This window comes from Ceratotherium simum, chromosome 2, assembly GCF_057802395.1.
Source record: "Ceratotherium simum simum isolate JZ-2026a chromosome 2, ASM5780239v1, whole genome shotgun sequence".
Lineage (NCBI taxonomy): Eukaryota > Metazoa > Chordata > Mammalia > Perissodactyla > Rhinocerotidae > Ceratotherium > Ceratotherium simum.
Window position 1 is genome coordinate 18,210,204 of NC_141901.1, and position 24,576 is coordinate 18,234,779.

The 24,576-nt window shown below is 39.8% G+C and overlaps 1 protein-coding gene across 1 annotated transcript in view; it reads left to right on the forward strand.

Annotated features, from left to right (window-relative positions):
• LAMC1 (laminin subunit gamma 1) overlaps positions 1 to 24,576 on the forward strand; it is a 127,066-nt gene that overhangs the window by 95,093 nt on the left and 7,397 nt on the right. Inside the window, exons 12-26 of the mRNA XM_004424949.3 lie at positions 1,191 to 1,412; positions 1,534 to 1,722; positions 8,701 to 8,946; positions 9,434 to 9,587; positions 10,186 to 10,328; positions 11,302 to 11,480; positions 12,785 to 12,941; positions 16,568 to 16,773; positions 17,227 to 17,306; positions 19,060 to 19,197; positions 19,751 to 19,895; positions 21,146 to 21,295; positions 21,557 to 21,671; positions 22,693 to 22,892; positions 24,273 to 24,431. Of these exons, the coding sequence (XP_004425006.1) occupies positions 1,191 to 1,412; positions 1,534 to 1,722; positions 8,701 to 8,946; positions 9,434 to 9,587; positions 10,186 to 10,328; positions 11,302 to 11,480; positions 12,785 to 12,941; positions 16,568 to 16,773; positions 17,227 to 17,306; positions 19,060 to 19,197; positions 19,751 to 19,895; positions 21,146 to 21,295; positions 21,557 to 21,671; positions 22,693 to 22,892; positions 24,273 to 24,431 (2,483 nt within the window). The remainder of the gene's footprint in view (positions 1 to 1,190; positions 1,413 to 1,533; positions 1,723 to 8,700; positions 8,947 to 9,433; positions 9,588 to 10,185; positions 10,329 to 11,301; positions 11,481 to 12,784; positions 12,942 to 16,567; positions 16,774 to 17,226; positions 17,307 to 19,059; positions 19,198 to 19,750; positions 19,896 to 21,145; positions 21,296 to 21,556; positions 21,672 to 22,692; positions 22,893 to 24,272; positions 24,432 to 24,576) is intronic.

A 24,576-nucleotide genomic window follows, 5' to 3' on the forward strand; every position in this document is an offset into this window, starting at 1 on the left:
GATTAGGTGACTAAGGAACCATTGGTGAGGTTTTTTTTTTTTTGGAAGTGTTGAAACTGAGGTGGATTGCAGTGCTTTGATAAGTAGTATGAAGCTGATGAAGTAAAATAAAAGTTATTCTTTTAAGAAGTTTGGCCGTAAGAGAAGGAAAAGAGATGGACCATAATTCGGCAGTAGGGACAAGATTGAAGGAGGAGTACTTTTAGCATGGGGAGACTTAAGGATGTTTAGAGTTGGAAGCACATTAATCAATGGAGATGTATCTCATGATCTAACTAGGGGAAAAAACCCATAAACATTAAAAGTTAACTAAGTTCAAGGGGGTAATAGAAAAGATGTCCTTCAGCCTCAGGCTGTCAGTTTCTAAGAATTATATAAACGGCAAGTGATATTTCATAACTAGGGAGAATATACTTGAAACATAAGTCTGCAAGAGAGAGGAATGGAATGGATATTAAGGGGAGCTATAATGATGTAACCAAGGACTGCCTCTTCCATAGGATGTTCCTGCTGAGGCTCTGACGGGCACTGTTGGGTTGGATGACCCATTGGTCTAAGCCAATATAAGGCTTCCTCTGCTGTTATTTTTTCTGGAAATGGGAAAGCATTGGATATGTGGCATAATGGCTTTGGAGTAACTGCATATTTGTCCAAGTAGCGCTGAGTATTAGAACTTGTTGACTTATTTTTGCTGTTTTATGCAGGGCAAAGAATATAGTTGTGTGGCGCTTGTTGACAGGTGCTCTCCGTGCTTTCTTATCCTTCACCTTTCCAGTCAGTGCCTGCTTTTGTGGCAAAAGAACAAAACCACTGCTTAATGGCTGCAGACTTAAACTCTTCCTGTCCCCCACATTCTTGCTCTTACCTCTTCTTGCCCCGTGTTATTGCCCAGTGCTTTTCATTTTTCTCGTTGGTGTTTGGAAGAACTGTAGAATCCAACAAAGGTGTGTGTGTGTGTGTGTATTTAAAAATATGTGTCTACTGTACTGCCATTCCAGATACTTAGCATCAAGTACCACATGATTGTTCCAAATGTGATTTTCTAGTTATCTTCTCCAATAAATGAATTAAAATGTGGTTGATTGTCTCTGGAATTTTGGGTCTAGTTATTCTTTAGGGTTATTGACTTTTTGTGAGGTTTTGGAAAATGGAAGCCAGTTCAGTGATTCTCTTTTCCCCGTCAAACACAGGTGCTGGATATTTGGATGATGTCACCCTGGCAAGTGCTCGTCCTGGGCCTGGGGTCCCTGCCGCTTGGGTGGAGTCCTGCACCTGTCCTGTGGGATACGGAGGACAGTTTTGTGAGATGTGCCTCTCGGGTTATCGAAGGGAAACCCCGAGTCTCGGACCATACAGTCCATGTGTGCTTTGTACCTGCAATGGACACAGTGAGACCTGTGATCCTGAGACAGGTGAGAAAATGGTTTTGGGGGGCTGCTAGACCTAGGTTCTCTTTAGCAGATGGATAGGAAGTGCTCGTTGTCTTATTTGCTTGTACACTTGCCTGTTTTCTCACACCCACTCTCCAAACAGGTGTTTGTAACTGCAGAGACAATACAGCTGGCCCCCACTGTGAGAAGTGTAGTGATGGGTACTACGGAGATTCAACAATGGGCGCCTCCTCTGATTGCCAACCCTGTCCATGTCCTGGGGGCTCAAGTTGTGCTGTTGTCCCTAAGACACAGGAGGTAGTATGCACCAACTGTCCTACTGGCACCACCGGTAAGTCTGCTCTTTCCATCTGCTTTCAGTGTTCCGTCCTACAAAAATATCTTGGACAGAAGAGCTTTGGGGGGCTTTGGGCTTTTTTGTTTGGTTCAATGATTACAGTTTTCTGAGTAGGCAAAAGTTTTATAGAAAACAGGTTTATTATGGATTCATAAAATGCATATCAGATACTAATAATAGCTAACATATTTATGGCCACATAAGCGCTTTAACATGTACTGGCTCATTAATCCTCCCGACCCTATGAGGTTGGTTCTGCTATTACTCCCATGTTACAGCTGAGAAAACTGAGGCACAGAGACATAAAGTTACATGTCCAAGGCTGCATGGCTAGTCACTGGAGGAGCTGGAATTTCAGCCTCGGCGTTCTGGCGCCAAAGATGATGATTACTACAATATACTCTCCCTCGTAAGATGAGAACCAAAGCTTGATTTTTAGTTTGTGGGACTGTCCTGGGATTCTTGATATAAAGTGGTAATTTTTAAATTCTTTAGATTCTTTCTCTAAATGGTTCTTTCAGTATATCAGAGCCCATCACATTTAGTTGGGAAAAAAATAGTTTTATAGCTTTGGATAGGCCTCTGTTCCCATTCTCTGAGTTTCTTTCTTTTTGATGAGAACGTAAAACTAGATCTTTCTTAGCTACTCAGGGAACTGCCCGTGCTGACTGACTGAGGAGACCGAGGCTCATGGTGACTCTTTCCCTCCTTCCATTGACTTCAACCTCCACGTAATGGAGAGGATCTGGGCAGGCTTCTGATACAGCCTTTGACTCCATTACAAGCTTTTTATTCAAAAGATTTGACTACAGAGCATGAAAATAAGTAAAAAACCAAAGCACTGAGCTAATAACCTGTATCTCTTGTGTCTCATCAAAACATTCCTTAATCACTGGGAAACATCGCAACACTCCATCTTCCTTCCACTACTCCACTGACCTCACATTGAGCACAAGGACATTGCAACACAGAGAGAGAAAGTCATTTGTTTAAGGTAGTTGAGAAAATAAGGAGTAGAAATTAGTGTAGAATTTCATATTTTTGACTCTTTTCTGATGCTTTTTTTTTTTTTTTTTTTCAAACAGCAGCCAAACAGAATCTCACACAGACAGACTCCTCCAGCCTTGTCCCCACCACCCACTGGTGCACTCACACGCTCTGCTCCAGCCCTCCCAGGCTTCTTGTAGTCCCCCAGATGTGCCAGATTCTTTGGCCTGCCATATGCCGTTCTCTTTCTTTAGAGTGCTTACCCCATTTTCCGCTATCCAAACCTAACTTTTCTTGGCCAACTCTTGTCTCTTCTGTGGGGCTGGGTTGAAACAGCACTTCCCCAGGAAGGCTTTTCTCAGTGAACCCTCCCTGCCCTCTGACCCCAGGTTCTTGGGACCCTTTGCTCTGCTGCCATAGTGTGTAGTAAGCATCCTACTTGCAGTATCGATTCCCAGAAGTGCTTAATACAACGTTTTGATGAGAGATCTCTTTACTCATTCTGTTGTTTCGCTGGGTAGACAACTATACCACTAAACAGTTAAGCGTTGTGGTGTTGTTCTCATGTCTATACTAAATAATACAAATCATGGATTGAGACTATTTGGGATGCTTAGTGGAGAGACAGTATAATATAGGAGATCTTGGAAAATGTTATAAAAGTATTAGTCACTAACCAGATGTTTCCCCCACACGACTTGTGAAATATATTTGTTTTGTTAGTTATCACCTGGCTTGAAGGGAATGACCTGTAGCAGTTCTTGAGGATGTTAATTAGGGTATAGAGGTCTCTATGAAAAACAGCATAGACCTTATAAAAAATAATGCCATCACTCTTTATTTCTATATCCTGCTTTACTTTTTAACCATTTGATATTTTTATGTTTATTTATTTGTTTATCGTCTATCTTCCGCTTCTCCTCCTTCCCCCCCAGTTCAAACTCCATGAGAACAGGAACTTTTGTCTATTGTATTCACTTCTGTGTCCCTAACACCCAGAATAGTGTTTGGCATATGTGTTTGTTGAATCAATGCGAGTATGTATGGAATAAATGAATAGAGATTGTAGGTACAGGGTAAGGTATTCCTCACTTAGAAGACTGTTGAAGAATATGAATAACTACTGACAGTCCCTGAGATCTTCACGCATGGGATGCTTTTGCATTTAATTTAATCTTTAAAACAATCTTTTGAGGTAAATTAATAATACTCTCTTTTCAACAAATTTTTAAGCACATGGCTTTGGGAATACAAAGATGAATAAAGGATGGTCCCTACTCTTCAGGGGCTAAAAGTATGGAGGGAAGCACAGATAGTTTTAATACAATATGGTTTGTTCAGATAAAGGAATGCACACAAGAGTGCAAAAGGAGAAGAAAGACAGCTCTCCCAGTGGGGAGAGGGACAAAAAGGAAAACTAAGGCTAAAAAAAAGTATGTAACTTGGGGCCGGCCCCGTGGCGTAGTGGTTAAGTCCAGCGTGCTCCACTTTGGTGGCCCGGGTTCACAGGTTCAGATCTTGGGTGCAGACCCACACTACTCATCAAGCCATGCTGTGGCGGCATCCCATATACAAAATAGAGGAAGATGGGCACAGATGTTATCTCAGGGCTAATCTTCCTCAAGCAAAAAAAGAGGAAGATTCGCAACAGATGTTAGCTCAGAGCAAATCTTCCTCACCAAAAAAAAAAAATTATATAACTTGTCCGAAGTTATGTAAGTAGTACAGCCAGGACGTGAACCTACATCCTAGACTCTAAGACAAGAGGGTAGACTAGCCGAGGCTGCCAGAGGATATTTTGGCGTGAGAGCTTTTATTTTTATTATTGATGTCATAATAGTTTATAACATTATGAAATTTTAGTTGTACATTATTGTCAGTCACCGTATACATGCATCCTTTCCCCCTTTGTGCCCACTCCCCAACCCTCTTGCCCCTGGTAACCACCAAACAGTTCTCTGTCTCCGTGTGTTATTTTATCTTCCACTTATGTGTGAAATCACGTGGTGTTTGTCTTTCTCTGTCTGCCTTGTTTCGCTTAACATAATACCCTCCAGGTCCATCCATGTTGTTGCAAATGGGATGATTTTGTCTTTTTTTATGGCCAAGTGGTATTCCATTGTATATATATACCACATCTTCTTTATCCAGTCATCAGTCGAGGGACATTTGGGTTGTTTGCACTTCTTGGCTATAGTGAATAATGCTGCAGTGAACATAGGGGTGCATAAGCCTCTTTGGATTGTTGATTTCAGGTTTGTTGGATAGATAGCCAGTAGTGGGATAGCTGGATCATAAGGTATTTCTATTTTTAATTTTTTGAGAAATCTCCATACTGTGTTCCATAGAGGCTGCACCAGTTTGCATTTGCACCAGCAGTGAATTAGGTTCTCCACAACCTCTCCAACATTTGTTGTTTTTTGTCTTGGTGATGATAGCCATTCTAACAGGTGTAAGGTGATATCTCATTGTAGTTCTGATTTGCCTTTCCCTGATGATTAGTGATGTTGAACAACTTTTCATGAGCCTATTGGCTATCCGTATATCTTACTTAGAAAAGTGTCTCTTCATCTCCTTTGCCCATCTTTTGATCGGGTTGTTTGATTTTCTGTTGTTCATTTGTGTGAGTTCTCTATATATTATGGAGATTAACCCCTTGTCGGATATATGATTTGCAGATATTTTCTCCCAGCTGGTGTGTTGTCTTTTCATTTTGATCCTGGTTTCATTTGCCTTGTAGAAGGTCTTTAATCTGATGAAATCCCACTTGTTTATTTTTTCTTTTATTTCCCTTGTCCGAGTAGACATGGAATTCGAAAAGATCTCTTTATGACTGATGTCAAATAGTATACTACCTATATTTTCTTCCAGGAGTTTTATGGTTTCAGGTCTCACCTTCAGGTCTTTGATCCATTTTGAGTTAATTTTTGTGTATGGCAAAAGAAACTGGTCTACTTTCATTCTTTTGCATGTGGCTGTCCAGTTTTCCCAGCACCATTTATTGAAGAGACTTTCTTTTTGGAGTGAGGGCTTTTTATGGCTATCATGTAGCTCTGTTTTAGTTTCTACCAGATTTTTTTAATTAAGTTTTATTCAAAACAGGTTTCAAGATGTTTTAAATATGGATCATATCTAGAATAGTTAAATTATCTGATGAAAAAGCAGAGCTGAAATGCTGTCCTAATCCTAATCTAGGGAAGACTCTTGGGTGAGGGTCTGGTAACTGTTTACATCAGAGGCAAGAAGGGCCTCTAGCTTCCTATTAACCGCATTTTCTGTTCACCTCATCAGTGGTCTCATTTCCCAAATGCAGTGGTCAGTTTTCAGTCCTCATCTGACCCTGTCTGTCAGCAACACTGTTGACCACTCACTCTGTTCCAAACATTTTCTCCTCTTGCATTTTGTGATTCTTCCCTCTCCTTGGTTCCTTCTTCTCTCCTCTTGGGTCTCCTTTGTTCACTTCTGTTTCTCAGCTTAGGGCTTTCATGGTAACTTTATCTACATTCTCCCCTTAGGTGAACAAACTTCATCTTTAGGCTTCAAAAGCCTCTCTATGCCTACAGCTGGAAAGTCTGTCTTCAGCCCTGACTTCGCTTTCTTGAGCACCAGTTACCTACTTGCCATCTCCACTTAGATGGTGGGCTGAAAGCCTTCCATATGCCCCTCCACTTCCGTTCTTCATCTTCCTCCACCCTGATGAGACCTACATGCACTATGTCAAATGGCAGCCTCCATTTGAGTTCAGGCAGTAGGAAGCACATACAGGAGATCAGAGAGAGGGAGGAGGGTGAGGGCCGAGTATTTATTCCAAGGAGCCCTCTCTGTAGGGTCCTCGTGGTTTGGTGACCTTAATCAAAGTTCTCAGCTCCTGGCAGGTGGCCTTCTGCAAACAGCTCTTTCTAATAAAGTTAGAAATTATTAGGTTCTGAGGGCCGGCCCCGTGGCTTGGTGGTTAAGTGAGTGCGCTCCACTGCTGGCGACCCGGGTTCGGATCCCGGGCTCGCACCGGCGCGCTGCTTCTCCGGCCATGCTGAGGCCGCGTCCCACATACAGCAACTAGAAGGATGTGCAGCTATGACACACAACTATCTACTGGGGCTTTGGGGGGAAAAATAAATAAATAAAATCTTTAAAAAAAAAAAAAAAAAAAAAGAAATTATTAGGTTCTGGTAACTGCTCCCTCCACCCACCCCCTGAGGCCCAGATTATGGAGCCTATAGCTACTGTTCCAAGTGCTACACTCTCCTTGTGGTTTCCCTGAACTCTGCCCATACTTCTATAGGTAGTATCTTTATTAAATTCTCCTCAAGTCTTGCTAGTTTGAATGTGCCATTATTTTCTACTATGATCTTGATTCAGACAGCTAAAGGGATCTCAAATTTAAGCAAATCTGAGCTAAATCTTTGATTTCCTCCCTTTTTCTCCAACTCAACCCTGTGCCTTCCCCAATCTTGTTCATCTCAGTAAAAATGCTACCATCTACCTAGTTGCTTAAGCTAAAATCCTAGGCTTATCCTTGATTATTTTTTCTTTCATTTTCCAGAAGCAACCAGCCAGCATGTGTTATTGATTCTATCTCAAATCTCACCACTTTTCACTGCTTCCACTGCCACCACCTGGGTCCACACCACTGTCATCTCTCACCCAGAGTAGCCTCCTAATTGGTCTCCCTGGGTCACTCTGCTCTCCTACAATCCATTCTCCACACAGCAGCCAGAATAATACCTTTAAAATGTAAATCAGATCAGATCACTTTTAAACCCTCATCTCGCTGTGCTTTAATCTAAACCCAAATTCCTTACTACGTTGTTGGCTCTTACTGCTTCCATAAGCTCATCTTGCTTTTCTGGAACATTCTTTCCTTGGATATTATCATGGCTGGTTTCTCTGTCTTTCCATTGTCATCTCAAATGTCTCCTCTTTACAGAGGCTTTCTTTAACCACCCATAAAGTAGCCTTCACCCTGTCACTGTACCATGTTGCTCTGTTGTAACTTTTTTATACTTATCCCTCTCTGAAGTGATCCTGTTTGTTTATATGTCTGTGGATTGGTCTCTCCCAGCTGTAGCATAAGCTTTGTGAGAATGGAGACCTTGTCCACCTTGTTCACCACATCCTCCTGACAACCTAGAACAGTGCCTGTGTATAATAGATGCTCAGTAAATATTTGTTGAATGAATAAGTGAACAAACCTCTGCTTCTCCAGAAAACTTAGGCTAATTCAGGTCCTATTGTCTACAAAGATGTCAAGAACCCAACTTGAGCTAATAATGGTGAGAAAGTGGAAGAGGAAAGATGAGGAGCAATGAGTTTAGTATGGTGGGAGGAGCCCTGGATTCTAGCTCTGTCTCTCTTACTATCAACTGTTTGGTTCTGGGCAAGTTACTTCACCTCTGTTCCCTTAGCTATAATAGAAGCAGGTGGCAAATGATGATCTCCAAGTTCTCTTCTAAAATGCTCTGATTCTGTGCTAGTTGACACTGCTGAAATAAGAATTAGCACATGCCTTTTATTTTTTAGGAGAATGATCCTGCTCACCCCATTGTATAGGAAATTTATGGTATCAAGAGTCATCTTTCATCTTTCTTAATATCACAAAAACAAATAATATATATGTGCCATCTCTTGGGACTGAGAGGTTAATAAACCCTGAGCCTGACTCATTTACAGAGCACTTTTAGTGCATGAGTTCAGTTCATCCTCAGAACAGCTTAAGTGGAGTAGGCAAACCAGGTGCTGTCTTTCTAATGAGGAAATGGAGATGTGCCCCAGGTTACTCCCTGGCCTGGCACAGTTCCAGACCTGCAGCACAGGTCCTCTGCTCTCTTAGGCTGGTGCCTCATCCCCTGTACCGTGTTGTCTTGCCTCTGATGGTTCCACTAGGCTCTTTGTAACCAGTGATAAATTGTAAGCAGACTTTGTAACCAGTGGCACCAGAAATGTCTAAGGCCATTCTTTCATAACATCACATTGTCTCATGCCCAGGTAAAAGATGTGAGCTCTGTGACGATGGCTACTTTGGAGACCCTCTGGGTAGAAATGGCCCTGTGAGGCTTTGCCGCCTGTGCCAGTGCAATGACAACATCGATCCCAACGCGGTTGGAAATTGCAACCGCTTGACGGGAGAGTGCCTGAAATGCATCTATAACACTGCCGGCTTCTATTGTGACCGGTGCAAAGAAGGATTTTTTGGAAATCCCCTGGCTCCTAATCCAGCAGACAAATGCAAAGGTAATCAGCTAGATTCTGTAACAGTTGTACTCATTTATTCTGAAATTTGTCAGGTGGTCTCTTTAAATATTTACAGTTGTTTGGTCTGACACAGCAGTGTTCAGTAGAAATACAGTGCGAACCACTTACGAAATTTAATTTTTTCTAGTAGACACATTAAAATTAAGAGAAACAGGTGAAATTAATTTTAGTAATATATTTTATTTTATTTATAGCTAACATATTATCATTTCAACAAGTAATCAGTAAAAAATTATTGAGATGTATGTTCTTTTTTTCCCCACACCAAGTCTTCAAAATCCAGTGTGTTACACATTTACAGCACATCTCAATTCAGACCAGCCACGTTTCAAGTGCTCAACAGCCACGGGTGACCAGTGGCTACTGCACTGAACAGCGCGAGTCTAAAGAATCTGTTTGTATTGTTTGTATTTTAGTATTTCTCTCAGGTGATTTGCATCTTTTGCTGTCTGTCTTCCTGCCTTAGCCTGCGACTGCAGTCCCTACGGGACCGTGAAGCAGCAGAGGAGCTGTAACCCTGTGACTGGGCAGTGCGAGTGTCTGCCTCAGGTGACCGGCCGGGACTGTGGGGCTTGTGACCCTGGATTCTACAACCTGCAGAGTGGGCAAGGCTGTGAGAGGTAAGACGTCACGTGCCTTTGGTGGAAGTAACCTTTGCTTTTTTTGTTTTAAGAGATGAATTTTTGCGAGTTATATTTAATAGTTGGCTTGACTTTGTTCAGGAGTTGTTTGAGTGCCTAATAAAGGCAAGGCACCCTTAGAGGCAACTGGAGAGTTGTAATTAAGCTAATGAGGGAAAAGAGTGGAATGCAGTGGCCCCAGGTGTGTCAGAGTCACCTGAGCAACATTTTAAAAGATGCAAATTACGAGGTTCCTTTCGAGATGCTTAGAATCAGACCTTCTAGGGTTGCGGTATGAGAATTTCTGTTTTCACAGCTCCTGGTCAGTGGCTATGTGGTGCCAGGTTAGGGGCCACTGGTTGTGGTTTTAGTGGTGGAATAACAGTGCTTGTGTGGGTTAAGTTAGAAAAAGGGGTTTGGAATAGAACTCATGAAAATTCCTTGAACCCCAGGGACTCTTAACATTCTGTCTTCATAGCCTTTAACATCCTGTTTTCTAATACAAATTACATCAGTCCTATGCTGACAGAAAAATAAAAAAAAGGTTTGCTTCAAGTCTGTTTTTCTTACCTGAGAAATGTCATTTGTTCATTTTCAGGTGTGACTGCCACTCGTTGGGTTCCACCAATGGGCAGTGTGATGTCCACACTGGCCAGTGTGAGTGCCAGCCTGGCATCACCGGTCAGCACTGTGAGCGCTGTGAGGTCAACCACTTTGGGTTTGGACCTGAAGGCTGCAAACGTAAGGGGTGTTGGTGGCATAGAACTCTTAAGTCTCCCCTAATTCTGTTTAGAACCTTAAGTCCAGGAAGGACTTGGGTAGCCTCAGTCTAATCACACAGCTTAGAGCCAGGGCTGTACCTCAACCATCATAGATGTGTTATTTGATGAACAGTATCCTTTTCTAAAACTCTAGGGATTAAGAGCTCCTCTGGTTTCTTTGCAACTACCTTATTTATGTCATCTTTTATAGTATTTTTGATTCTTAATTTTTTTCAGTCTTTTATTTTTCCAAAGAAAAATCTCCCTTTGATTACCGAAACTTTTTTATTGATCACATTCTCAGTGCAGATAATGAAACAGTGAGGGATTCTGCTTACAATGTGTTTGTTGACTTACTAGCTGCAGTTGCTTTCCACCCTTGGGGCCCTTTTGGTACGGCTACGTATAAACATCTGCTTCTCCTTGGCATAAACACTTGCCTGGAATTAGGCCTCAGAACAGTCTGGGGTTTTGCTTTCTGAATTCCTTCATTTCTCCTGTGGAATGTAGCATAAGTCATTGACTCAGTTCAGAGAACAAAGTGAGTAAACAAACTATAAAATAATGCAAAATAAGCATTAGCATTTGGGTTTTCTAGTTCCTTAGTGAGAGGGAGTATTAAATAGTAGAGAAATGAAGGTAGAGATGAGTTCTTGAAGTGCACAAAAAGGGCACTGACTAGTTTAATAGACTAATTTCTATAATTATTAAGTGACATGAAATGTGCCCCCTCCAAAGGATGCACATTTTACTTTAAAACTTACTTTTGATTTAAAAATTTGTCCTCTCTGTTAAGCAGACTTAACCATTTAAATTCTCATAAATCAGCTTGTTTTTCAAAAAATGTCTACTTACCATGGTAGTACAGTGAGCTTCTTGATATCAGTCTGAGTTATAAGAAAATATACTCTTCCTTCCTTTCCTTATTATGTGCTTTTCCCTTTATTCTGCAGCCTGTGACTGTCATCCTGAGGGGTCTCTTTCACTCCAGTGCAAAGATGACGGTCGCTGTGAATGCAAAGAAGGCTTTGTGGGAAATCGCTGTGACCAATGTGAAGAGAACTATTTCTACAATAGGTCTTGGCCTGGCTGCCAGGAATGTCCAGCATGTTACCGGCTGGTGAAGGATAAGGTAAGCTGTCAACAGTGCATGCATTCATTCATTCAGCAATGGGCACTTCTGTGCACTAAGCTATAGAGAAAAAATGGTGAACAAGATAGACACAGTCGATGTTCTCAAAGACTCATGTTCCAGTTGGGAGACAAATAATAAAAATTAAATAAAGAAATACTAACTGAGATAAGTGCCAGAAAGAATACAGAGAATAACTGAGGGGAACTACTTTATATATAAGGCCTCTGTAAGGAAATTCATTTAAGGTAAGAACTTAAGGATAAGAAGGAGCAAGCCAAATGAGAAGTGAGGGGTAGGCTGTTCCACACAGAGGGAATGGGGGGTACAGAGGCCTCGAAGCTGGAGGGTATCTGGAGCCTGATAAATGAGGAGGGAGTAGTTTGTGATAAAACTGGAGAGGTTGGTAGAGACAGCTTATGTTGCACCATGTTGACCATAGTAAGGAATTTAGATTTTATTCCAAATCCAATAGGAATGCGCTGAAGAGTTTTAAGCTAGGAAATCCAGTTTATATTTTAAGAAGAACACTCTGACTGCTATGTGAAGAATGATGGTTAGGAGTGGGGCAAAAGGTGAAGCCTAGATTGGGTTGGATAAATACGTGTGTTTGGGTGGGCAGGGCATTAGATGGGACAAGGATAGGGAAAGAGAAGAATCAAGGATAGATCTTGGGTTTTTTGCTTAAGGTAGCTAGAGGCATTATTTATTGAGATGGAAATGACTCAGAACAGATTGAAGAGAAAAAAATCAAGAGTGTGGTTTTGGATGTTAAGTTGAGATACCTGTCAGAGAGCCAAGTGAAGATATCAGGAGGGTAATCTAAAATGCAAGGGTGGAGTCAGAACTGGAGAATCATCAGCATGTAGTGTTTAAGGTCAAAGGAATGGGCCTGGCAGTTTTTGTTTTTTTCTTTTCTTTTTGTTTTTTTTTTTCTGAGGAAGATTCTCCCTGAGCTAACATCTGCTGCCCACCTTCCTCTCTTTTGTATGTGAGCCACCGCCACAGCATGGCCACTGACAGACAAGTGATGTAGGTCCACAGCCGGGACCCGAACCACTGAAGCAGAGTGCGCCGAACTTAACCACTAGGCCGTCGGGGCTAGCCCAGCAGTTTTTCTCTTGAAGCCAGAGAAAGAAAAACTACTCATGTTATCTGTTTAAAGTCAACATACATGGAGTGTATAGACCTACTTATTTATAGAGTGGTGCCCCTTTGATTATTATTCCTGCAGGAAGTACAGTTGAGCTATTCAGGAATATTTGCATGTCCTACATTTTCTTTTCTTCCTTCATTATGTTTAGGTTGCCGATCATCGAGTGAAACTTCAAGAATTAGAGAATTTCATAGCAAACCTTGGAACTGGGGATGAGATGGTGACAGATCAAGCCTTTGAGGATAGACTAAAGGAAGCAGAGAGAGAGGTTATGGACCTCCTTCGTGAGGCCCAGGATGTCAAAGGTATACATGATTAAACAGTGGGTAACTTTGTGAGACGGACCAATCTTTAGAGGTGGCTCCTAATTCAAGGTTAATTAGTGTGGTTTATAAAATTCTTTCTCGATTTTTAAATCATTTGTAGAGTATGAATTATTTTATATTTTAAATAATGTATAAAAATACAAGAACTTGTCAACTTGATGTTTTAAGATATAATAAGCATAAAAGAATTCTCCCAACACATCAAAAATGATTAGATGTTAAAATCCTAAGTGTTTGATAAATCTGTATAAACTGTGTACTTATTTATAAAGTAAAACTTTATAAAATTATATAAAACTCATTACAGAGTGTTTTAAAATAGTTTTAAAAAATCATGAAAGGTATGCACTTTGGCTGTGCATTATTTTAAGTAGAAGATTTGAACTTTGATTTTTTATCATTCTAGTGAATGAGAATTTATTTTATGCACTGCTGTATTTCCTTAGAAAGGACTCTCATAAGGAAAAATTGTGGTCTTCAAGTATTGACTGAACAGCTAGCTACTGAATATATAACACTCAGTATTTATGAAAGTAAAGATTAGAGATTAATGCCTACTTATGAAATTTTCTGTCTTAATTAGTGAACAGATGTGCTAATAACATTATATAGAAGTATATATTTTATTTATTATGTGCGTATTTGATGTCCTTTGCAATTAGATAGATCAGTCCTCGGTACATTATCTGATGAGACTGGTGATAGGCAGAAAAGGGGTTGACTTAAGATTAGAAAACAATTTATTTTAAAATACTTCATTGACTTTATTTATTTATTTTTTTTTTTTTTAAAGATTTTATTTATTTATTTTTCCCCCAAAGCCCCAGTACATAGTTGTCTGTCATAGCTGCACATCCTTCTAGTTGCTGTATGTGGGACGCGGCCTCAGCATGGCTGGAGGAGTGGTGCCTCGGTGCGCACCCGGGATCCGAACCCGGGCCGCCGGCAGCGGAGCGCACGCACTTAACCGCTAAGCCACGGGGCCGGCCCGTTCATTGACTTTAAAAGAAACTGAGTTTTTAAAACTTTAAAAGTAAAAACAGCAGTTATTTTAAATAATTTACTTGCTTTTTAAATCACTTTAAAATTTTATTTTTATTTCTTACTCTCTGATTAAGCTTTTTTCCTAAATTTGGGCAAGTCCTTTCCTACCCTTGCTAAGTACCTGTAGTATGCCCGGCATTGTGCTAAACGCCAATAATGAAGAGATGCGTAAGACACTGCTCCTTCTGTCAAGGTGCTCACCATCTGGCTGAGGTCACTTTTGTTTTGGGGGCTTTTCGTCATTGGGATACAGGTGTTCACAGACACTCATAGTAAATGTGCATTAGCATTAGTAAATGTGGGACCACAGTGATCAACTTCCCTATTGAGTTTATGACTCTATATCTATTTAGAGTTAGAGAAATCTTCCTCTCAGAGTACAGGTCAACAAAAACTAAATATATTGCTTTTATTTCTTGTTGTAAACATCCCTAATATATATAATTTTGATTTTATAAAATTATGGAAGTAGAGAAGGAAGTAGTTGGATGCATCTGGTTTTGGCTAGTTTGTTTAATTTTTATATGAGAGTCCAGAAATCATTCTATGAGGTAAGTTTTTAGAAATTGAAAAATAAAATTGAGAGGTCAATAGCTTATGTTAACTTTAGGTTTGTATTTTGTTTTGATTGTTGTTACCTTTTAAATCTCAAAACGTAGGTGAAGAGGAATTTAAATGTTTCCTGTTTTATATAAACAGTAGTGGGTTTTTTGAGGATGTTCATTTTTCAGCAACAAATTTTGACATCTTTCCATTACAGTAGTGTATTCTCTTATAACAACAAATTCACACCTGTCATGCCATATACATTGAAGAATTGAATGTGGGGTTATCATTCTTAAAGAGCTGATCAGTCCACCTGAGAGATGGGGTTTGGCACGCGGCTCTGGTGCCAGCACCATCAGCACATGGGCGTAGTCACGGGGCGAGAAAGGGAGGTCAGCCAGCACTGCCACTCGTCTAAGCCCCACATCTCGGGACAGCCCCAGCTACATCTAGCTCTATTCGGCCATAATGACTACCTACTTTCCTCTGCCCAAGCAGGTGATTCTGGTGGACAGAAGCTCTGATAGGAGCTGTGGCCATCATACCTCCCCTTGAGCAACCTGAAAGGTGGGGAGCATAGTGGGCTGCTGCTTCTGATAGCTTTGGGAGCACCATGGTGAAGCTGGGGTTATAATCCATTCCTACTAAGACCTGATTCGTCAAGGTCTTGGCTGACCTTTCCTACTTGGGTTCAAACTAGCCAAGAATAAAAATATCTTCATAATGATTTATCTTTTCAGACTAGCCTATTTATTTGTAGTTTAAACTTGTGTTTATTCTGCAGCTTTAAAAGGAGACTATCTGGTGCAATTAGGTCTTGCAATTAGACACTTCGTATTGGAAGGCATTTGAAGTGATCCTACCAGTTAATCTATTCTCTTTTCACTTATTGTTGTTTCTCTAAAGAACTGGCCAGAGAGATCGGTATCTGTTACATTCTTGAAGGTCTCAAGAGAAGGGGCTTCTATATCTTCATTGTCTGCTTATGCTTCCTAAATCTAAATGATTTTCTATGACTTTGATTTGTTTTTATCTTTGTATTTTCTTAAAAATCTTTAAATTATCAAACAGTTGTTTAAGTCATCATACAATCAGGGCCACTTTGTATAATTAGGCAAGAGTTTTTCAATACACCAACTTTGCACGTGTGTTTCGTGGCCCTGCTTACAAGTTGCTATTTTCCAAACCTGTACTCATCTTTATTGATCTCAACTTTGACCTGTCATCTGTTTTTTTACATTCCTTGGGAAATTTAGATGCCAGTATTGAGCATCATTGCTGAAAGAAGAGCTGGTCAATTTTAATAGGACTTATTTAATGGTTCCTGTATATTAATATAATCTCATGACGTGAGAATTTTAATATTGAAAGAATTATATTTACATGAGTTTATATTTATCTTTTGATTTATTAGGACCCAGGATTGAGGTTTAAGTTGAATGGGCATAATTAGTAAAGAACAATTTGAAGAACTGTTCAAAAGCAGAAATCAGTTTGAAAGAAATTACATGGATATACCAGAGGGGAGGGTGGGAGGTGGCAGCAAGAGTCTATTTAGTTTAAAATAAAAAACAAATTTAATTTGCCAAATTTTAGCATCTGTTTTGAACCTAGTTTGTTCTTAGTTTAGGAAAATGTCCAGTTCTCAGAGCTGGTGGTGCTTTTAACAGCACTGTATTTTTATGATTAAATTGGTCATGTGCTGGAATATCAAAATCTTTCCTTCATCAGACGTTTCTTGAGTGTCTTCTCTTTGCCAGTCACTATATAAGGCTGGGGATATAGTGATGAAAGAGGAGCTCATAGTCAAGTGAGACAGACAGACGCACAATGTAACCGTGGAGATACTACTGGACACAGTAAAGACTGACCAGCTGTGCTGCTGGAGTTAGGGAAAACCGGTCAGAAAGATGCTATGTTTGGAAGAGTCAAGATAAGTGGTGCCTCAGATTTCATGTGAGATATGTCCCTCGCTTCAGATAACTTATGGTCTTTCTTCTGCAATGCCATTGCAGATGTAGATCAGAATTTGATGGATCGCCTCCAGAGAGTGAATAACACCTTATCCAGCCAAATTAGCCGTTTACAGAATATCCGGAATACCATTGAAGAGACTGGAAACTTGGCTGAACAAGCACGTGCCCGAGTAGAAAGCACAGAGCAGTTAATTGAAATCGCGTCCAGAGAACTGGAGAAAGCAAAGATTGCTGTTGCCAATGTGGTGAGTGATTGTGAAGGTCGGCGGTGGGGGCGGTGGGGGGGGGTTCCCTTGGTAATTTGTAGCAAGTCTGGTACTGGCAGTGGAGTGCTTCTTCAGCTAAATTGACTCCCTGTGTCTTTTTATTTGTCTCTAAGCATAGAGCAAGAACGCTGCATTTCTCATAGTTGTCATGAAATAGTTATCACGAACTGGATAAAAACGAGAGAACATCTGGGTCCTTTCTCTAGCTTTGTTCCCTCTATGGTGCTAGGCAATTTAAGCTTTCTTTATCCTTTATGGAAAATAGAAATAAAATCTGCAGTCAAGGATGCTGACATGTAAAGATCTCTGAAATTAAGAAGGGGCATTCTTTTTGCTAAGTAACACTAATAAAAATTTACTTTCGACGCTTGCTTTATTAAATTGAAATAATTCAGTCCTTTGAGATTAGTGCCTTGTTTATTTCCTCTAAAGTCGATCATTCAGCCAGATTCTGCGGGGGACCCAAACAACATGACTCTTTTGGCAGAAGAGGCACGAAGGCTTGCTGAACGGTAACCTCCAGATAGATCCGTTTAGTGGTTGTTATGGCTTTCCGTATGGAGTTTACACGTTTCCCGTCCTATACCCACAGACACTTTCCACATAACCCACTTTTGCAGAGTTTGCTCTCTTCTCTGAAATGTTATCAGCTACGTGTACTCTTTTCTTCCTTTTACTTTGAAATTAGAATATTTACTTTGAATATTAGAATATGATGGTTTAGAGGGAAATTATATTTGCACACCATAACATTTTTAGATTTTTAATTTTGAAACCTTAAAGTTAATAGTTAACTAAGAAGCTCAGTAGAATTTTTTTTTTAATTTTTTAAATTTTTAACAAAAATGTTTAATTTTCAAGTTTCAGTAGAAAACATTTACTAGCCCATGGTGCATATGAAAATCAACCAAAGAAAACAGACTATTTTATTTCTGATTTTTTTAAAGACATTTTTATTAAGTGTAAGGGAATTTCTTAAGACTTTAAAGTATAGAGGGCATCAAGTTAAAAAAAATTTTTTTAATAAAATTGCTAGAATGTAGGCTCAATGAGGGCAGACATTTTTGTGTGCTTTATTCATTGCTGAAGTCCCAATGCCTAAAACAATCTTTGGCATATAGTAAGTACTCAATAGATTTTTGTTGAATGCATTGCAGAACAGCTAGTAGACCTCAGGGGTGTGGGGTGCTTAAGTAAGCCTGATGTGAGAATTTTAGGCTCAGTGTCCAGAGCAATTACATTGGCTTCTTGCTTTAACATGTGCTCCCTTTCTATTCTTTGTAAATGTGAATGTGTACGCTGTGTAATTTAGTTCATAGAACATTCTTGGTTTCTTAGCTGGATTTTCTAATTAAAAGAAAACAGCTGAAAACATGGAAAGCTCCCAAGAAAATTAGGTCTTGGAGAAAAATTAATTCTGGTATACTTCATACATGAATTTTGAAGGAAAGTTTATCATACCAAAAAGAATGGCTGTATATTGCGGTTTGACAATGTAATATGAAATTTTAGAGCTGAAAAAAACCTTAGCCGTTACCCAGCTAAAATGCATTATTTGGGGCTGGCCCCTTGGCCTAGTGGTTAAGTTCGGTGCGCTCCACTTCAGTGGCCCGGGTTCGGTTCCCGGGCATGGACCTACGCCACTCATCGGTGGCCATGCTGTGGTGGCCACTCACATACAAAATAGAGGAATACTGGCACAGATGTTAGCTCAGGGCAAATCTTCCTCAGCAAAAAAAAAAAAAAAAACATTATTTGACTGGAGTCTTTGTTGACGTGTTCCTTGCCATTCGTTCTTCCTGGCCAGTAATTAGGTTCTGTGTGAGAAATCTGAGTATCAAAGCTGTTTCAAGACCACATAGTGACTCAACCAGAGTGGTGATTAAAAGTGAGGTCTGCGATTTGTGTTTTTCACTAGATAAGTGAGTTCTTGCTAACATATGTGGTTTTATGCATAAATTACTCTTAAATAATTATATTTTGAAAGTAATTTTTTGGAGAAATATAAACATTTGGCCTTATACATTTTATACCATTAATTTTCTTGGAAAATAACATTTTCTCAGATTACAGAATGCTATTTCTAAATTCAGCCCCACTGAAATGATTGCAAAATTCCAAATTTATAAGATTTTTCCAATGTTTGCAGAACTCTGCCCACATTAGTATATGTATATATAATAAGGTAAGCATTACCTAAATGCTACTTCTTTCCCTGTTAGATGGTTCTGTTTCGTGGTTTATTTTTTCTTTGATGTTATACAGCCATAAACAAGAAGCTGATGATATTGTACGAGTGGCAAAGACAGCCGATGATACATCAACTGAGGCGTATAATTTGCTTTTGAGGACACTGGCAGGAGAAAATCAAACAGCATTTGAGATTGAAGAGCTTAATAGAAAGTGAGTGTAATTTAGAAGTGGCTTATATGTAGCCCTTCAGTTGTTCTTGTAAATAACACCAGTTCAATGAAAAATTAAAAGCGGGTGGATTCAGGGCATAGCATTCATGCAGTAAGATTTCTTTTGTTAATCATGCTTTTGAAATGGGGCAGTAATTAGAGTGGGGGATGTAGAGCCACTGAGATTTTATTTGATCCAATTACTGTAACTGCAGAGAATGATAACAAGACTAGCCATGATGTTAAAAATCTGCATAAATGAAAAAAGAAGATAAAAAATATCATAGAGTACATAGAGAAAATATGTTTGAGTTAAAAATATTTAAAAGATATCAAAAATAAGAAAGTGTATGATAAACCATGTTATAAATAAAAGTAATGAGATGAAATATAAATTTAAGCTATGTTGTATTAAGTAATAGCATTTTAATATAGTGTTTTCTTTGAGGTTTTGGAAATACTGTCACAGTGATTTAAACTAGAATGCATCTGGTTAACATTAAGATGCTAAAAGTATCTAAGTTTTTCGTTAAATCACATCTTTTGTTCCTTAGGTATGAGCAAGCGAAGAACATCTCACAGGATCTGGAGAAGCAGGCTGCCCGAGTACACGAGGAGGCCACAAGGGCTGGTGATAAAGCTGTGGAGATCTACGCCAGTGTGGCCCAGCTGACTCCTGTGGACTCAGACGCGCTGGAGGTATGGGGTGGACAGCCTGTATGCTGTATGCACAGGGCTTTGGTTATCACTGCCATCACTCATCCACAGCCCCCACCCTAACCCCCCAACACACACATACCTCCCTCACGGTCTGGGTAAGAGCTATTCTGACTGCCCTGCAAATATCACCAGTACCTACCTCCTCTATCCTCCAACTGAGTCACTGGTAAAGTTGAGTTCTATTTGAGATACATTAATAGACTTTATGGAGGTAAAGAATCCTCTGATTATAAATGTTAAATCACAAAGACTACTTTAGTGGTATGAATAATCACTCCTAAATCTTTACTATAGATCCAAATTGTAATATATTTGGATTAATTAAAGCAGAGTACACTAGATCCTTACTCCCAGGCACTATCTGGTTGAGAATGAGAAAGAAATGAAACAGAATGGTTTAAATGAAAGAACTGTATCAGGATGCTCTGGGGCAGGTAAAATATTTTGAGATTGGTAGTATTTTATTTCGTATGTACTCTAATTATGAATCCTCATACCAGGCTCAGTATAAATGGTGTATTTTTTACATTAAACCTGAAATTTATTAAGTTTCACTTCTTACATCTGAGGTGTTGACTTGATTTTTACCATACAGGTTTGTGTCTCTTCAGACATGTACATGCTGTATGATTCCACATATGTGAAATTTGAGAATAGGCAAAACTAATCTATGATGATAGGGGCCGGCCCCGTGGCTTAGCGGTTAAGTGTGCGCGCTCCGCCGCTGGCGGCCCGGGTTCGATCCCGGGCGCGCACCGACGCACCGCTTCTCCGGCCATGCTGAGGCCGCGTCCCACATACAGCAACTAGAAGGATGTGCAGCTATGACATACAACTATCTACTGGGACTTTGGGGGGAAAATAAATAAATAAATAAATAAATATGATGATAAAAGCCAGACCAGTGGCAGCTGTATTGTTGGAAAGAAGGGTGTGGAATTTGACTGGAAAGACACACAAGGAAATTTCCTGGGGTGGAAATATTCTGTATCTTGATTGGGGTGTTGATTACACAGGTAAGTATATTTGTCAAAACTCGTCAAGCTAAGCACTATGCATTTCACTGTGTGTAAAGTGTACCTCAGTTTTTAAAAGAGGTCCATAAAATCTTGACCTGTGCTGTTCTTTTAAAAATATCTATTGAATCTTAAGTATTAGAGAGTTATTAAGCTTACTTTTTCATCAGTTTGTTTTGTGTCAAATTTGATGATCTTACTTGCTTTTCTCAGAATGAGGCAAATAAAATAAAGAAGGAGGCTGAAGATCTGGACCGTCTGATTGACCAGAAGTTGAAAGATTATGAGGATCTCAGAGAGGACATGAGAGGGAAGGAACTTGAAGTAAAGAACCTTCTGGAGAAGGGAAAGACGGAACAGCAGGTTGGTTTCATTTGTAGGTTGCTTTGTTTCTTAAGGCGAAATTTGAATCTGTCCAAGTGGAAGCTGTGTCTGTAATGTTGCCACAGTTGCAGAGGCAGCAAACCACAGAGCATTCAGAGGAGGGCCTTATGCGGGATGCCCAGGCCCGACCTGCTGGATCTGGCAAGTCTCAGCGGGGTCGCTCGGAGGTGCCCGGTCTGTTAGGAGAGAGAAAGGATTTACCCTGGAGGGTTTGTCCTCTGATCTGCCATGTATTTGCAGACTGCCGACCAGCTCCTAGCCCGAGCTGATGCTGCCAAGGCTCTGGCGGAAGAAGCTGCTACAAAGGGACGAAATACCTTACAAGAAGCCAATGACATTCTCAACAACCTGAAAGGTATGAAAGGGTCACATAACAGGATAAATTTGTATGCTTCCTCCATTAGGGTGATTTCCTTTTCTTTTTTAATTTTTTAAAAAATTTTTACCATGAGACTCTCTGAACATACACAATGTGAAAGATTATGGTATAATAAATCCCATATGCCTATCATGGAGATTCAATAGTTATGATTTTTACTATACTTACTTCATCCCCAACACTCACCCTACTTTTTTTATGCTAAAGTGTTTCAAAGAAGAATCCCAGAGCTCCTGTCATTTTACCCCTGAGGTCATCATACCTCAGTATGAAAACCAAAAAAAAAGTAAATTTTCTTATGTTAGGATAACTCCTGTACCCAAGATATGCCTATTTAGCTTACTTATGTTGGTCAATGGAGATTATCTTTAATTTTCTCTGCCAATTGCATCTCAATCTTTGTGTTTCTTTCCTCACCTGAGATAAAAAAGAAGTGTGCTCACTGCACTATGTAGTCAGGGCTCGCCTCTGATAAAACTGCCATAGCTTCTGTAAATATGGAAGCCTTACAGGACAATGGTTGAATGTATGGACTCTGTGTCAGTGGGATTACATTGGAATCTCTGATCCATCTCTCACTGTGAATCCTTGGGGAAATTATCTACCTCCTCAATCCTCAATTTTCTCACATATAAAACTGATACAATGCCTGCAGCACAGGCACAGAGAGCTCTTCACTCAGCACCTAACACATAGTAAACACTAAATAAACTGCAGCTTTTAATGGTGGTTGAGGTGATGATGGCAGACTCAGTGCTCTCTGTGAAAATAAACTTTCCAAGTAAGAATTTGCTTCCTGGAAACCAGTGTTCATTCGTCTGAATCTTCCAGGTAGAGCTGTGTGCTTTGTTCTTCTAAGATTTCAGTCATGCTGTTTTTCATTTTTCTCCACTGACTTTCATTGTTCATAAAACAAAATCCAGTTGCAGCTGCCTGAAAGGTTCCCTTTTGGCTTGCTGAGAGTTTAGTTCAAATGCATTCCTTGAACTTGTTTTAGATTTTGATAGGCGAGTGAACGATAACAAGACTGCTGCCGAGGAGGCACTGCGAAGGATTCCTGCCATCAACCAGACCATAATTGAAGCCAACGAAAAGACAAGAGAGGCACAGCTGGCGCTGGGCAATGCTGCCGCGGATGCCACCGAGGCTAAGAACAAGGCCCACGAGGCAGAGAGGATCGCCAGTGCTGTCCAAAAGGTATGTGCTTTCCTCTTCTCTGAAATGAAGTCTTTGCTCATAATTTCTCTAGTCATTTTCCAGTTTCTTTCCAGACCCCCAAAAGCCCTCGCAGATGTTTTCCTTGACTCCAGTAAAATTATCTTAAACCATCCTTGTCATTTATTTTTTTTCACTAGGCATTAGAATAGGTAACCACGTTGATTGAGGAGGGAGAATTGTTGAAAGGGTCCTTGACTCTAAAATTTCTGCTATGTCTCAGTGGCAGGGTCTGGGTCGTGAGGATGGGGATGGCTTCAGGGACCCATAGAGCCAGCCCCCTCCCACACGAAAAAATCAGACTCTTCCTAAATAAACAATTTCTTTGATATGGACAGTTGACATTTTTTTCAATCTTACATAGAACGCCAAGTCAGTACAACTTTCAGGCTCCTCTTTCAAGCATATTTGTGTATCTAAGCCCCACCTACTTAGAATTTCTATAGCTACCTCTGCTAGGATTCTTTCTACTCAGCTTAATAATTTCTGCAAGCTGGCTTTTTCCTACTTAAAGGTCAATCTCTTTGCTTTATTTAAAGGAGAGATTGGAGTGATTCTAAAATTATGTGTTTGAGGGCCAGCCCCGTGGCTCAGCGCTTAAGTGCGCATGCTCCGCTGCTGGCGGCCCAGGTTCAGATCCCGGGTGCATACCGACGCACCGCTTCTCTGGCCATGCTGAGGCCGTGTCCCACATACAGCAAATAGAAGGATGTCCAGCTATGATATACAACTATCTACTGGGACTTTGGGGGAAAAAATAAAAAAATAAATAAAATTATTAAAAAATAATAATAAAAAAATAAAATTATGTGTTTGAGAATCACACACATTTTTTAGTTTCTTTAGAACAGTTGGTTTTTGGATTAATTATATTTTATAAAATACATTTCAGGGTTATGGTCTTTTTGTACATTATGACGAGCTGCCAAGTAGAACAAGGCTAGCTTTGAATTTAAAAATTATCCAAGTGAAAGAGTCTAATCAATATGATGTGGTGGAAAGTGTACACCATTTAAATGTTTATCATTTGCTAGCTGTGTGACCTCAGCTAAAAATGGCAATAATAGAATAGGAAGTTTTAAGGATTAAATAAGAGGATACAAATGAAAGTACTTTATAAAATGTAAAATGCTATTATGTTAGGTGGTAATGTTTTTTTTTTTCATTACTGTTATTTGGAGTAATGACTTACATTATCGTTTACCAAATAAATGATAATGTAAGTCAACATACAGTATAAATTATTCCCTTGTTCTTTCTGGGTTGTATTTTTGAGCCATTTTAGAGATTTTAAAAGGAGTGGGAGCATACTTTAGAAAAAGCACAGTTTTTTTTTTTCATTGGTAATTGTTTTTTGCCTAGAATGCTACCAGCACCAAGGCAGAAGCTGAAAGGACTTTTGCAGAAGTTACAGACCTAGATAATGAGGTGAACAATATGATGAAACAACTACAGGAGGCAGAAAAGGAGCTGAAGAAAAAACAAGATGATGCTGACCAGGATATGATGATGGCAGGGATGGTAAGTGATTTTGGCTTGTTTGCTCATGGGCAGGAAGTGAAGGGTGTTTAATCATAAAGGTCCCCAACTTGTTGAGAAGAGTCTCTTTCGTATTTCATTCATATTTCATCTTCTGTTTTTCATTGCGTTTTCTGGTCAAGAATTG